This window comes from Myiozetetes cayanensis, unplaced genomic scaffold, assembly GCF_022539395.1.
Source record: "Myiozetetes cayanensis isolate MyiCay16 unplaced genomic scaffold, myiCay2020 scf1, whole genome shotgun sequence".
NCBI lineage: Eukaryota > Metazoa > Chordata > Aves > Passeriformes > Tyrannidae > Myiozetetes > Myiozetetes cayanensis.
The window spans coordinates 117,433,012-117,446,787 of record NW_026086604.1 but is presented as its reverse complement, the minus strand read 5'-3'; the positions used below and the strand labels follow the sequence as shown (position 1 = coordinate 117,446,787).

The window sequence follows — 13,776 nt, the reverse complement described above, 5'->3', positions numbered from 1 at the left end:
ATAGACAGTGTACGTTCTTCATCAACATAAATTCCCAGATTTATTTTTTTTATCGATACAAATTTACAATAACCAAATGCAGGTTTTTATAATGTATAATTTATTATCAATAAAATTAACCTTCATTACAATAACCATCAAATCATTCGATTAAAATTCAAACGTAAACCATAGGTAGTTACCCTTGTCACATATACGTATAGCTCCGAAATCTGCTAACTGCTCACTGGTGCAAAAACAATATTTAAGCTAGTCTGTTTATTTACTTTTTTAATATATAGATTATATATACAACCGACAAAGACAGTACTATATATATATCAGCTGTGCATACTAAAATGACTTGTTTCATATTTTGAGAACCGTAATTCCCAGACATCTCGGACGAACCTTTTTTTTTTTTTTTTTTTTTTTTTTTTTTTTTTTTTTTTTGTGTTGGGATATATATAATATATATATTTTACAATCAAAGGTAAACTGTCTAATTATACAGAAAAGACTTAATACACTACAGAGCTATACTCTATGCAATTTTTATAATAAACAACCTGAGTTCAAATTGAATTCTAGCTTACACCATTACATCCGGTACAGCACCCAAGCACATAAATTGAGTCACAAACATAATTACCACAATAAAACACAGTGTTCAAGTATTAGAGCAGAGATCTCTCTGCCGCGCAAAGAGCGAATAAAATTAACTACGTAGACTAAATTATACAGTTCGTAAATAGTTGTGCATTATGAAAAGGTAGTTTTTTTCTTTTTTTTTTTCTTTCAATAAGTGAAGAAACAGGTAGATTTATACAAGCCAGTTGAATAGCCTTTTCGTGCTAATGCCCCCTTTTTCTTTCCTATTAGAAAATTAAAAGTCTTACTGTACCTCTCCTGGCAATCTGGCCTCTGTGACTATCATTGTACAATCATAATCAGAATTTGCCAAGGGAAAAAAAATGAGGCCTGGACCCAGACGCATTGCATGGCAGGGCTCGAGGGGAGGATTTCTTGGGTTTGTTTTTTTGTTTTGTTTTTAACTTTTTCTTTTTTTTTTTCTTTTACTTTATGCATTTTCAGTTTAACTCGTGTGGTTCCATCATTCGTCCTTCGCTCGATCTTTGTTGATTTTCTTCATTTTCATCCTCCTGTTCTGAAACCAGATTTTCACTTGTCTCTCAGTTAAATTGAGGAGTCTGGCCACCTCATATCTACGGTCCCTAGTGAGATACATATTGAATAGAAACTCCTTCTCCAATTCCAGCGTCTGATGCTTGGTGTAAGGACATCGCTTTTTCCTGGTGGACCTTGCGTGGAGCCAGTTTGCAGCTGGATTATCTACAACGAAAACAAGAGAAGTTCAGGCTGAGGGGGAGAGTGGGGGGGTTTGAGGGAGGGGGCTGGGAAGGTGATCCACGTAGAAACAGCCGATTAGGTGTCCCGGTGCTCGTGTTTAGGACATGGCTCTCCTTTCCCGAGGCACATAGGACTGTGAGGCACAATGGACTCCAAAATACAGACACATGGAGAGGTCACACGAAACCACATGCGGCAAAGCCCCGTTGCCTCCGCCCTCCCTTGCCTTTTTTATTGTTTCTGGAATACAATTTTAAAATGCTTTCTTCTCCTCTCTCTCTCTCTCTCCCACTCCCTCTCTCTTTCTCTCTCTCTCCCCCTCTTTGCTAGCTCCCTTCCTCCTTCCTGGCCTCCCCACACACACACCCTTTAAACTGCCAGCGCAGGGAGTGACCAGTCAGACCAATATGTCATCGAAATTGTTTCACTTTTTTATTTCTACCTTCTCCCGTGTCACCCCTGGCAAGACCCCGGAAGCTGGAGAGTCAGTCTACAACTGGCATAATTAAACCCTAGCCCTCTTAAAACCCTTATTCGCACGGCGTTAATCGCGATAGTAATCCCGAGGGGCTCTGCCACCAGTTTCGCAGCCCTGGGAGCATCCAGTCCGGGGTCTTCCCCAGAGGAGTCGAAGGGGGGAGGGGGAAAATCAAGTCAGCGGCGGGGGGTTTCTGCTCTCACACCATCAATAGCCGCTCCGGCCTGAGAGCCGTCTCAAAAAAGATCAGATTCACATTCAATGCTTTCTAGGCACCCTCTCGCCGGTGTCTGCCCACGCCTGGGAGCGCAGCGAGGCAGGGGGATGTGAGCACGTCCTGCGGAGTTTGCTGGGGTGGTTGGAGCAGGGGTGGGCCGCTATTGCGTTTTTTCTCTCTCTCTCTCTTTTTTTTTTTTTGTTTTGTTTTTAATGTTTGCTCAAGTTGCAGTTGTAGGATGGGTTTTTGTTTTCCTTTCAGTCTGTAAAGCCAGAGCCGTCCTAGATCCCGTTCGAGCCTGAGAAAGGCAGCGCTGGCTTTTGCAGATGGCAGACCGGGGCGAGCTGGCGCAGCGGCGTCGGCAGCGGCCGGTGCTCGGCCACGTAATTAGCCCCAGCGCCTCGATACCTCCCCGCGGCCAGCGCAGCGCCCTGAAGTCCATTACCCTCGCAGTCCCACTTACTTGGATCGATCTGCGGTTTCTCTCCGTTTGCCTCACTTTCTCCATTGCTTTCAGAGAATGCGACTTCGTGGCTTTGCTTATCCCTATCAACTGGAGGAGAACCACAAGCATAATCAGAGAGAGACAAAGTGTGAGTGTCAAACGTGGTACAGTCAGCCCTCCTGGCCGCCAACGGTTCAGGTTTAATGCCGTAATGCCTGCTGGTAGGTAACCCGGGGAAAGACAAGGAGCCCGGCACAGGCTCAAGCCACGAACGCATGTACCTGCCGTCGGGCGGTGCCACGGGCGCCTGGTGGTGCGCGTAGGGGTGGTAGACGGCGGGGGCGCCGGCGGGGTGCGCGGGGCTCCAGGGGGGGCCGAAGACGGGCGCCTTGGGCTGGAAGCTGCAGGGGGCCAGCTCGGGGTGCTCGGCCAGCGCCGCCGGCCGCGGCGGCGGCCCCAGCGGGGCGGGGGCGTAGCGGGGCGCCGCCAGCTCGTCCCCCTCCGGCACCAGGAAGGAGTCCACGTAGTAATTGCTGAGGGTCCCGGGAGCCGACATGGCGGGCGGGCGGGCGCGGCGGACCCGCCGCGGTTCGGGGCTGCGGGTTTCACGTAACAACTTGGTGCTGGCGGGGAAGTAGAGTCAGTAATAAGTTGGGGGCAGCGCGGGCGCCCATTGGCTGCGCCGGTCACGTGGCGGGGGAGCAGAACAATAAAGTATAAATCAGTCCGCGGGCTATTAATGGGTCAGTGTTTTCCAGCCATAATTTTTATAGCGAGGCCATATGTTTTTATGCAAAGGGATATTTGAGTTATACGGCGGGGTTTGTTTTAATTGCGGCCAACTGAGATTAAAAGATCAGATTCCGTATTACAGCCCCCTTCTTCCTTTCTCTCTCTCTCTCCCCTCTCTCTCTTTATTTTTTCGTTTAAGCGGACTATTTTATATCATAATTAATCATCCCATCAGTGGGTCGTGTTCCCCGTGAAAAAAAAAAATCCCACCACCCTTGTGATCGGAGACCTTCACATAAAATGATACAATAACTGAAGCAATAAAAAAAAGGCAAAATAACAGTTGCGGTATACTGTATTTAAATATACATTTATTATATTTCATAAGGAGTTATTGTTTCGGGAGCCACGGGGTTGTTATTAAGTCAGTAACTATGAGCGCGCTCATTTGCATCGCTGTGTTTCTCAGCAGTAAAAATTTACGAGTGCTTGGAAAGGTTAAATTATACTATTGTGTTTAGTTTGGGAACCCACTGTAAATAATACCGTTCCGTTCGGCTCAGAGCTGGCAGCGGAAAGTCAAATTCAACGTATCCCCTTTCCGAAACCGCGGCGCAGAGCCGGCCCTCCCCGCCCGGCCGGAGGAGGACAGGGGCAGGCGCTGGCTCGTTATTTAGGCTGGCCCACACCAAACTGCACTTCACCACCCCACCCCGCAGGGCATGTTGCGGCAGTGACCGAAACACCCTCCTCGTCCTCCCCGCCGCGCCTGCCCGCCCCTGCCCTTGGACCGGGGACCCCTCGCCAGGCCGGGGAAAGGAACCGGGGCTGGGCGGCGCGGCGGCGGCCGGAGCGGAGTCGCCGTCGGGACCGTGAGGGAAGGAGCGCGGGCAGAGCCGGGCGGCGGTATTTATCACGACGATTAATTCTTCAACTATGCAGGGAAGCAGCGGGGGGAAAGGGGAGAAAAAGCCCTGTCTCCCCGCTGCCGAAAGGCACCCTGCTTCTCCGGGCAGCTATCAAAGGGGCGTTCGCAGTCGGCCGTCCCGCATTCTGATGAATCAAATTTATGTGCAAATATAGTTATTTATTTGCTGGCACCTCCTATGACTGTAAGACATACGCTAGCGGCATCGGAAGCCAAGCGGAGGGTTACAATCCTCCGCAGAAGGAGGGGAGGGTTCGCGGGGGGAAAGCAAGAGGCGGCCAGATCCAAGTCCAGTGTTAGGAATTAAAGTCTTGGCTGAGCGCTTGGCAAACATGCCTGCGACTCCTTGGTTTCTTTCTGACGGACAACCACGCTGTTTATTCCCGTGGTTGGTGAAGGAGTGCGGTCACTAGGATGCAGGGGGCACAAAAAATATCCGCGAGAGGCTCAATTTGCTCAAAATATCTTTTATTGAAAATAGAGCCCACCAATTGGTAGGGACGACTGAGTAATAATTAAAATCGCGTGTAAATACTGTGCATGGGAAAGTGTGGTTCTAATTAGGTTTACATCGCTATGTGGGCTGTCTCTCTCCCCCTCTCTCTCTCTCCTCTCTTCTCTTTCTTTTTCTTTTTATGTCTTCTCAACAGTTTAGTCCGAAATCTTATGGAGGTCCTATTTTAACAATGCTCTCTTCCCTATTCAGAATTACAAAGGTCCATAATGAAACTATTATCCCCCATTAGAGTTCAAAAATTACGGAGCAGTTGCAGGATCTCAATAAACAAGGGGCCCGTTATTTTCTAACAATTTAAAAAATGCAAATAAAGCTCTCTCTACTTTTTTTTTCTCTCTCACTTTTTTTTTTTCCCCCACTATTGTATAGACACTCCGTAATAGAAAAAAATAATTGTATTTCTTTCCTGGAAAGACGGAACTCCACGTCATTTGTATTTATTATTAAGAGTCAGCTGTGGTGAAATGTGATTGTAGAACTTCCTTTTTCCATTCAGAAAAAATAATCTTAGCTGCAGGAGTCCTGGATGTTTATACTCGAATTTGGGTTCCCAAGTTCAGCAGCGGGTTTCATTTTTTTGGTTCCTCACCAAAACTAATAGCAAATGAATAACAATAACAGTAGCGTTTAAAAGAACGTGTCTGCATTTTTATTTCCCTGTAAAATTATGCATTTGTTCACTGCCAGCATCCAAGAGGCAGGACAGGGTGTACAGAAAGCAAGAGGCAAAATAGAGCAAATAATTAGACATATTTCACGCGGCCATAATAATGCTGATAATAACGCTGGGATATTCTCCTCTTTTTTGTGCGGTTTTAGATTCATTTTCAACCGAAGTACGGTTTTCACACGAGTTACAAAGGCGAGTGGGCTTCGTACAATTTGTGTTGCAAATGCCTTAAGATTTTGGTGACTTACACCTTCGGAGGCAAAAGACCCCAAGCAGGGCAGAAACAGACGTTCACATAAAATTGCTGTATGAAACCGCAGTTCTCAGGAACGAAGCACTGCTGGAGCCATCGTGTCTGAATAAAAATACTCCTTGCCCTCCATCCCGATACAACCGAATTAGTAGAACTCCCATTCCTCTAGCTCTGACCCCCGGCTGCAACAGGAAGGATCCCATCGGTTTTCAAGCGAGAGACATCTGCAGACTTTGCTTCATTAGACACGCACCACGGAGGCGCGGAGCCTACTCGGGCGCGGGGCAGGAATCTGCGGGCGTTGGCGACCTCTCCTGAACGGGAAGTTCAGGATCGCCTTTCCCCAGGCTTTCCTGCCACTGCAGAGCTCTCTGAACCAGTGGTGCTATGAATGCACGGAGGGGTTTTGGCACAGGGAAAAGAAAAAATGATTCAGAATTTAGGGGAAGCAGTCCAAAATCAGGATGAGGAGATTCAATTGGGAATCAAAAGGGCAGAGGCAACAAATGCCATACAGGCACGCACAATCATAGGCACTGTAAATACACTCCCCGAATGTACACAGCCCCAGCAGATAGCCCGTCAGAATCACAGTATATGCAGAGACAGACACAAGCACTTAAATTTGGCTGCAATGCAGAGCTCTGCTCCTGCCCCGGCCGGGAACATCTGCTTCTCTAGGGATCCGTCTAGCTAAAATCCGCTATCCAAACTCTTCCGAGCTCCCGCAGCCCAACTTGGACTTTTTGGAAAGTTTATAGGTTTCACCATTGTTATTTTTTCAAGGTAAACCTAATCACGACCCCTAAAAAATCAAATAGAAATAAATGCCCAAGGAGTGAATTTTCGGTGCTCTCCCACACCTTCCTTTCCGCCACGGAGGGTGCCTCGCTCCGCGGGCGCATTGGCGCTGGCTGCCGGCGGAGGGCCAGGCGGGAGCCCGCCCATGGCCCGCGGTCGCGCTGCGGACACAAAAGGCGGCGGTGGCGGCGGCGGCAGCGGGCCCGGAGAGGTCGCTGTTGCCCGTTCCGCCGCCGCGGAGAGACCGCATCGCAATCGTGATCGTAACCGAGGCCTTGCGGGCCGCGGGGCAGCCGGCGCCCCCGGGCAGCCCCGGCGGAGCGGGCCCGACGGGCGGCGGCACAGAGCCGGCGGAGCCCTGCCACAGGCCCCGGCAGGCACCAGCCATCCCACCCCGGGGGACGAGAGCCGCCGGCGAGGCAGGGCGCCCCCGCCACCAGTGGGTCCACACGACCGCCGGCGCTGTGCTCCGTGCCCTTGTTTCTGATGACGAGTGGAGCGCGGCCGGCAGATTTGATCTCTCCCCACCCCCTCCCCCAGGCACGCTTTCGGGTCTCTTGTTTTTTAATAAATCCAAGCTGAAAAATAAAAAAACGGCCTCCCGCTTCCCCCGACCCCCCGAGCTCGACCCATGCCGAGCGGAATGCAAAACGCACCTGACCTTGAATGCAGCCAACGAGATATATTAAAAACCCGCAAGCAGGCAGGGACTCGCTTAGGAGCTAGCTAACCTTGAAGAACTTGTCAAGCTTCCCCCCTCGGCTGCCGTGTTTATCTGAGGAATCAAAGGAGGCTCCGCTGCAGATGGGAAACAATGGCATTGGGACTTGACGCCTACAGTTCACTTCAGCGCTAAGATTTCTTCGGGCAGAAAGGACCCTCGCACCAAGCATACCTGGTGATGATATCAACTGAAGTAATTAAGGCAGTTTCGTGCTGTAGAGAGAAAGGTGGAGCCCCAACAACATGAAACTACCTAAACCACAGAGCAGTTCTCAGGCGCTAATTATTACTTTCCCCATTGCCGTGGTCCTTAACGCAAGGATCCCGCTACGAAAATAAAACCAGAAACGTGACTAAAACATCCCTCTCTCCCTCCTGCCCACCCCGCCGGCGCCCCTCCGCGCCCCCCGGCCAGCCTTGGGTGGGTTAATGAAAACAAGAATAAAATATAATAACAACCACCCACACACGCGCGCGCGGACAGCTTTCGCCTTTCCATGCAGATGCAACCGGGGGAAAAAAAAAAAAAAGGCCGTGCACGACAATGTTACATCATGAAAAGCTAACGGCTCCCAAGAAGCCTGGGTTCAAAGTCTGTTCCCCCCCTCCTCCCGGCATACATATACCCTTGCAAGGAAGCATTAGCTGTCGCTTTTCTTCCAGCCTTCTTTTTGCCTTCCCATTGTGCAAGACTTTGTGCAAGCTAAACATGCAGCAAGGAAGCGAGGATTAAAAAAAAAAAAAAAAAAAAAAAAAGGCAGCTGGGTGAAATAAGCTCTTCCACATGCAGCCAGGTAGGGAATAGCCTTGTTTGGAGGGGCCCACTGGCAGGGAGACGAGACCTGGGTCCCCCCCTCCACATGAGCTCACCTTTACGGTTTCTTCTCAGCCCTGAGATAAAGCTAGAATTTTGTCAGCCTCTTCTGGAGTTAAAGATCTCCGCACACTTGTAGGTGTTCGATTAAAAAAAAAAAAATCGTTTCCCTTTCCTCAAGAAATAGTAATTTGCTTCCTCAGTCTATGCAGCTCCTCAGTCAACTGAAACCACTCGTTCAAGACAGCAACAATCCAGATATACTAGCAAGTCATAAAACTGAACAAAAGCCGACAAACCTTAGAGCACCATCGCTATATGGCCCAGACAAATTACGACCGTCTAGGTAATATTTAAATAGATTCCTAAAGTAATTGCAGGGGGTTTAGGCAACTATTCCTGTTGTAAAAGTTCTCGAAGACATAAAGTAGAACCTGAGGATAAACAGTCACAAAAAGAGGTAAAATTAAAAGGATTAATTCCACGGTTTTTTATTCTTCTATGAGAACATAAACATCGTCTTTTTCACGCACAGCAGCATTACAATATTAATTTATTCCGATTTAAGGTAAGAACTAGATATAGCTAGAACTAACATTTATAATAACGATAGAATGCATTTGCTTAAAACAGTATCGGCATTTTAATAATAATAGACATTTATCCATATCTGTATTTATAGCTTTTCCCCTTCTTTCTTTTTTTTCTCTTTTAAATTTTTTTTTCACCTATATGTTTCACCCTTTAATGTATGTAACTTCACAGTATAAAGGAAGACACGTTCTCCCTCGCAATCTCAGACTCTGGCTCAAAAAGTCCATCTCATGTTCAGGATATGCACTTTTCAGTGAAATTAGTGAGGAAAAAAAGTGACTATTTCTTTCTCAAGGGGGAATTTCTGTGTGCTTGTCATGCGTTACCAACGGTAACATTATATAGAGACACAAAAAAGAATCACTAATTCCACATATTTAAGCAAAACTACATTAAGTAAATATCTACAACCAGCAAGAGAAATTCAGAGGTAAGTGTAATAATTTAGTCCATGAGCAAAACGAACTCTTTTATACCTTTAAAGAGAAGAGATTTCATTTTCCTGGCCAATTTTAAAGCTGTAATAATGACTTTTAAGGTAAAGCAAAAAAAAAAAAAAAATCTCTTAACACCCGTTCCCATGAAACCCTTTTAAAGCATGCCTGCATTTCATTATTGTAAGTCCTGCTTTTCGAAGAAAAAAGGGGGAGGGGGAGAAAAGGAAAACAGAGGAGGGAAAGCTCCCAATATATAGAAATATGGCAAGCCTTAAATTCTTCATTATGCAGCTACATACAGTCCAAGTTACAGAGCTTATATTTTAAAAGAATGTACCTTTAACCAATATTGTTTACTTTTCAGAGAGACATATAGACGAAAACCTATTTGCTGCTTCTGAAACCGTATTTCTATGTATCAAAGCTTAGAGGAACAAAACGGCCCGGAAGAAGGCTGAAGGAAGAGGGGAGGTTCACGCACGGCATTTTGTGCTTTAGCGTGGCTTTAGTCTGCCCACCCTCCAGCCCCCCAAAGTAGCTCTTAAGAGGTTAAGGACATATTGAGAGTGTCTAAAATCGTTAATCCATACAGGTGCGGATGACTATAGCCTAGGAAAATGATACTGGCTCTTTAAACCATAAAGACGTGTTTATAGGTTCATCAAGAGAAATTAAAGTTGGCTGTGAGCTCCCGAATCCTATTCTCTCTGTTCATTTTCTTCAGTTTCATTCTGCGGTTCTGAAACCAGATTTTAACTTGTCTGTCTGTGAGGTGGACTGTGCGGCTGATCTCTAGGCGACGCTCACGAGTCAGGTACATATTGAATAGAAACTCCTTTTCCAGCTCGAGAGTTTGATGCTTGGTATAGGGGCATCGTTTCTTTCTGCCACTTTTTGCCGTGAGCCAGTTTGCTGCATTTTCTCCTTTTGAATTGCCTAGTTTTGAAAAAGTAAAAAATGGACGTTACCATCGAGTCAGAGGCAAGGAGTTGTGAGGGAGAGGGTGGAAGGAGCATCCGTGTGGGCTCGCTCCGCCAGCTGCGGAGAGTTGGAATGTGGGGTATCCTTGTGGGAACCGAGAGCTTCAAAGTGGTTTCCCAAAGGCGCTGGATCTACCTTGGTAAAAATTGACACTGTTCAAAAACCTCCCTGCCCCGCCGTGTAGTTCAACTCTGACACCCCAAAACAGGCTTCTCTTCTCTCCCTGCTAGCTGCTCCGAGCCCACTGTTACCGGGGGCAGCTTGGTGAACGACCTGTAGACTGATTTCCAACCCCACCCTCACCACCTGCTTCCAAAAAACCAAAGCCTGCGGATCCGAACTTTTTAAGTGTGTTGTGGAGGTGGAAAACAAGGTGAGCTGCGGAGCCGGAGCCTCCCTGCCTTTTGCCCCTGCCTTTCCAGAATGCTTCGCCGCGGCCCTCTCTTTTACTTAGCGTTTCAGGGAAGAAAAAATTACAATAATAACAATGAAAACGTTTCAAAGGTGTTCCCCACTGGCTGGGAAAAAGGTAACACCAATCTCTTGATGGCTCAGAGTGGTTAGTGGTTTGGGGTTGGCTCTCTAGTAGTTTTTCGCTTTCTTTCAATTTTTTTTTTAATTTTTTTTTTTTTTTACTATTACTTTCCAAGAGTGCGCTTGAAAGGAATAACAGGGCATCTGAAATGAGAATGGAGAGAAGCTCCTGAAAAGTCTGCCGCCCGGGGAAGGGGAGTTATTTTTTGCCATGGGGACCCGAAAGGGAAATAAATAAGGAAATGTATAAATAACAGCTCTTTTATCTGGTGTAGACGCTGAAGGATATTCGCGGTTGCATTTATCAGTCTAATTTGATAGCAGCTCATAGATGGCACATTTCAGCGCGGCTGTTATTTCGAAAAGCATTCTGGATCGTAAAATATAACTTACCGTGTTAATAGGTTTATTTATTGGCACTGCCTACTGCTTATTTTGGATGCTTCACAAACATCTCTGTTATCTGGTAGGCACCTTCACAACACAGGGGAAAAAGTGATCTCGTTATTCTATATGTTTAAACAGCATGCAGGCTAAAGTTGCCCATAGCGGAGGCTCTAAGGATTTTAAACTATAGGATGGACATTAATTTTTACGGCAACCCCATGCCCGAATATTACAAAGTTCAGAAGGTCAGCCTGAGCAGCGCTTCTTGGCAGCCTCGCGGGGCAGCTGGGATCCTCCTTTCGCATCGCGATGACACTATGATCCTCAACGGGGTTTTTTTTCTTTCTTTCTTTCTTTTTTCTTTCTTTTTAATCATCACTACCATCATTACCATCACCATTCGCTTACCTACGGGCTCTTTCTCGGGAGAAGCTTTGCTGCTCTCTGACGGAGCTGGAGAGAGCTCCTCTGCGGTGGAAGATGAAGCCTGAGTCTCGTCCTCCCTCTGGGAGACGCACGCCAAGGGGCTGGGGGAGCGTTCCTCGTCCTCTTTCCTCCCCGAGTCCGAGACGGGAGGCAAAGATGGAGGCGTCTGGAAGCGACCAGGGGGCTGCGGAGGGAAGGGGGCAGCCCCGGCCGGCCCCGCGCCGTAGTTCTTGGAAGTGCCATAAGCCTGGGAGAGGCGGAAGTAGCCCGGGACGGGGACCCCGCTGCCGCTGCTGGCCGGGCTGACCTCGGCACTCAGCCGGGGAAAGGGAGCGAGGTCTGCGGCGGCCGAGCCCTTGGGGCATTTTTCTGAGTCATAGAGGCAGTAGGAGCTCTCCTCCTTAATGCTTGGAGCGAAGGAGCACGAGGTGGCCTGCTGGCTCTCCGGCTCTTCCATGCGACAGGACCGGGGGGGGTCTAGCCACACTTCCATGCCTGACACGTAGGAATGCGAGCTGGGGACCATGCTTTGAGAAGTACCTTCATTGCGTTTGCTCAGAACGGGGAAAAGTCCGCAGCTTTGCAGCCCGTAGGACAGATCGGACGCCTGTGGCAGGTAGATACCACTGTTGGGATAGTAGCCGCCTCCGCCTCCGCCTCCGCCTCCTGCTCCCGCCGCTTCCCCTCTGCCAGAGCTGATCAGGGAGTCTACCAAAAAAGAGTTTGCAGCCGGGCTCTCGGAGCATGACATTGTTGTGGAATAATTTGGCGAAGGGAGTAGATAGCCCTTTCTGGCTGACATTTCTTGTGCAAAACATGCTGAATATGATGAGAGATACCCCCGCGCCACGGCAGGCTGCTGCAGCCAATGGAAGCCCGGGCCTCCCCAGCAACCCCTCCCCGTCTGGTTTCGTATGCACAGAGCTGCTCTCAGGTCGACCTCTGAATTTGGAAGATAGATGTATATTAATGTGTAATATGGATTTCCATACACACAGGCGCGCGCTCTTCGACCACATGGACGAGCGCCTGCGCCCAGGCGGGATCCGCGCTCCCGGGAAGGGGAAGGAGCGGGCTGTGCTGGTACTGGCTCCAAGTTTTGCTCCCCTCTTATCACACTCACCGCTATAAAATAGCCCGGCGGTCCTGATGTTTATTATACCTAGGCTGAAGCGGTGTCCAGATGAAGCTTTTACTATCGCTCCTCTCTCCCCGCAGTCGGGCTTTCCTGCAACAACGCCTGCTCACCTCCCTGCACAGCCTATGTGTCTCACGAAATTAATAAAACCGCGGCTCACCCGGTGTTTTATGCCCAGGCTCTGCTCATTTTATTTGATTGTCTCGTTTTTTTAAGAAATAAAAGACTTGTTATTGTTTATCACGGATCATTGGAAACCGTAAAGGGGCCTGGTGCCTCCCGCGTTAAACTCCCGAGGAAGAGGGCTGCTTCCAGCCTAAAATCACCGCCACGACGCCAGGCTGGGCTTAATTTTCCTGGAGATAAAATGCTCGCTGCTGCGCAGAGGAATCTCTTAGGGAGCAATGCCACTCTGGGAGGATTGATTGTGCGGTTGCTGCTCCTAATGCTTTAGTTAACGCTGGATTCTTCCCGAGGTCTGATTACCATTTAAAATATAAAGCCAGACATATGTCACAGAAAGAATCCAGACGCGAGCAGTTCAAATGGATCTTCGCAGGATGCTGCGCACCGTGTTTATTGATGTGTTTATATTTGGGCTATCATTTTTATATCTCCCCTCCCTCCCCCTGCATTTGGGTCTTTTCACTTTTCGCCTCTTCAAAAGCATCGTCTCCTTCAAGCAATGTACTAAATAATAGAAATAAGAGTAACTAGATAAATTCCGAGATACTAGACAGCCTTGTCCAGTCAATATGTAATTGTGGCGGAGGTAGCAGACGGATAGCAGACAGGCAGGGACGCAGACAGAGAGACAGATAGATTTCCTAATGAAATGCTTAATGATTGCTTGCTTTCACTTCCATCATCTCTCGCTTGTGCCATTTTGAAGTCGCCTCCCTGCCTGGCCCGCGGAACTAAGGGCACTTAGGCTGCCCAGTTCTCGCTGCCCATCCCTGAGGAGCGTGGTTCACTCCTCTTCCCCCACACGCCGCCGGGAGAGGCAACCATCGGCCGGTTTCTACTTCCAGCAGGGTGGGCGGGCGAGAGCAGCTGCGGGCCGGGCGACATCCCGACCTGGGCCGAGGGCTGCTGCCTGGCACGCTGCTGCCATGCCCAGGAGGGCGCTGACGGTCGTGGTGGGGCTGCTGCCCTCCGGGCGGCGTGGCGGCAAGGCGGGTGCGGCTCCCCGCATCCTCCGGCGCCTACCCTCGGCCTTCAAAACCCCCAGGGGAGCACCTTTTCCCCCTCACCCCACGGATCTGTCAAGCCCCATGTGGTCTTGTGCCGCAGTGTTTGCCTGCCACGGGAAAATGCTTTTTCCACAGTGTGACATTCCTCCCTCCTTGCG

General features: G+C 48.8%; 2 protein-coding genes and 1 long non-coding RNA gene across 3 annotated transcripts; 1 reads left to right on the top strand and 2 right to left on the bottom strand.

The window, feature by feature from the left end:
- Positions 1-1,017: 1,017 nt before the first annotated feature.
- On the bottom strand, positions 1,018-3,083 carry HOXA9 (homeobox A9). The gene is made up of 2 exons (XM_050312360.1): positions 2,509-3,083; positions 1,018-1,332 (listed from the first exon to the last, which is right to left on the bottom strand). The coding sequence occupies exons 1-2, from the start codon at positions 3,044-3,046 to the stop codon at positions 1,094-1,096; spliced, it is 777 nt and encodes a 258-aa protein (XP_050168317.1). The 5' UTR covers positions 3,047-3,083; the 3' UTR covers positions 1,018-1,093.
- Positions 3,084-8,115: 5,032 nt separating this feature from the next.
- Positions 8,116-9,660, top strand: LOC126638609 (uncharacterized). Its single transcript, XR_007628643.1, has 3 exons — positions 8,116-8,274; positions 8,818-8,952; positions 9,384-9,660. It is a non-coding gene; the product is annotated as an uncharacterized LOC126638609 (long non-coding RNA).
- On the bottom strand, positions 9,621-12,089 carry HOXA10 (homeobox A10). Its single transcript, XM_050312594.1, has 2 exons — positions 11,270-12,089; positions 9,621-9,895 (listed from the first exon to the last, which is right to left on the bottom strand). The coding sequence occupies exons 1-2, from the start codon at positions 12,087-12,089 to the stop codon at positions 9,621-9,623; spliced, it is 1,095 nt and encodes a 364-aa protein (XP_050168551.1).
- Between the last annotated feature and the right edge of the window lie 1,687 nt (positions 12,090-13,776).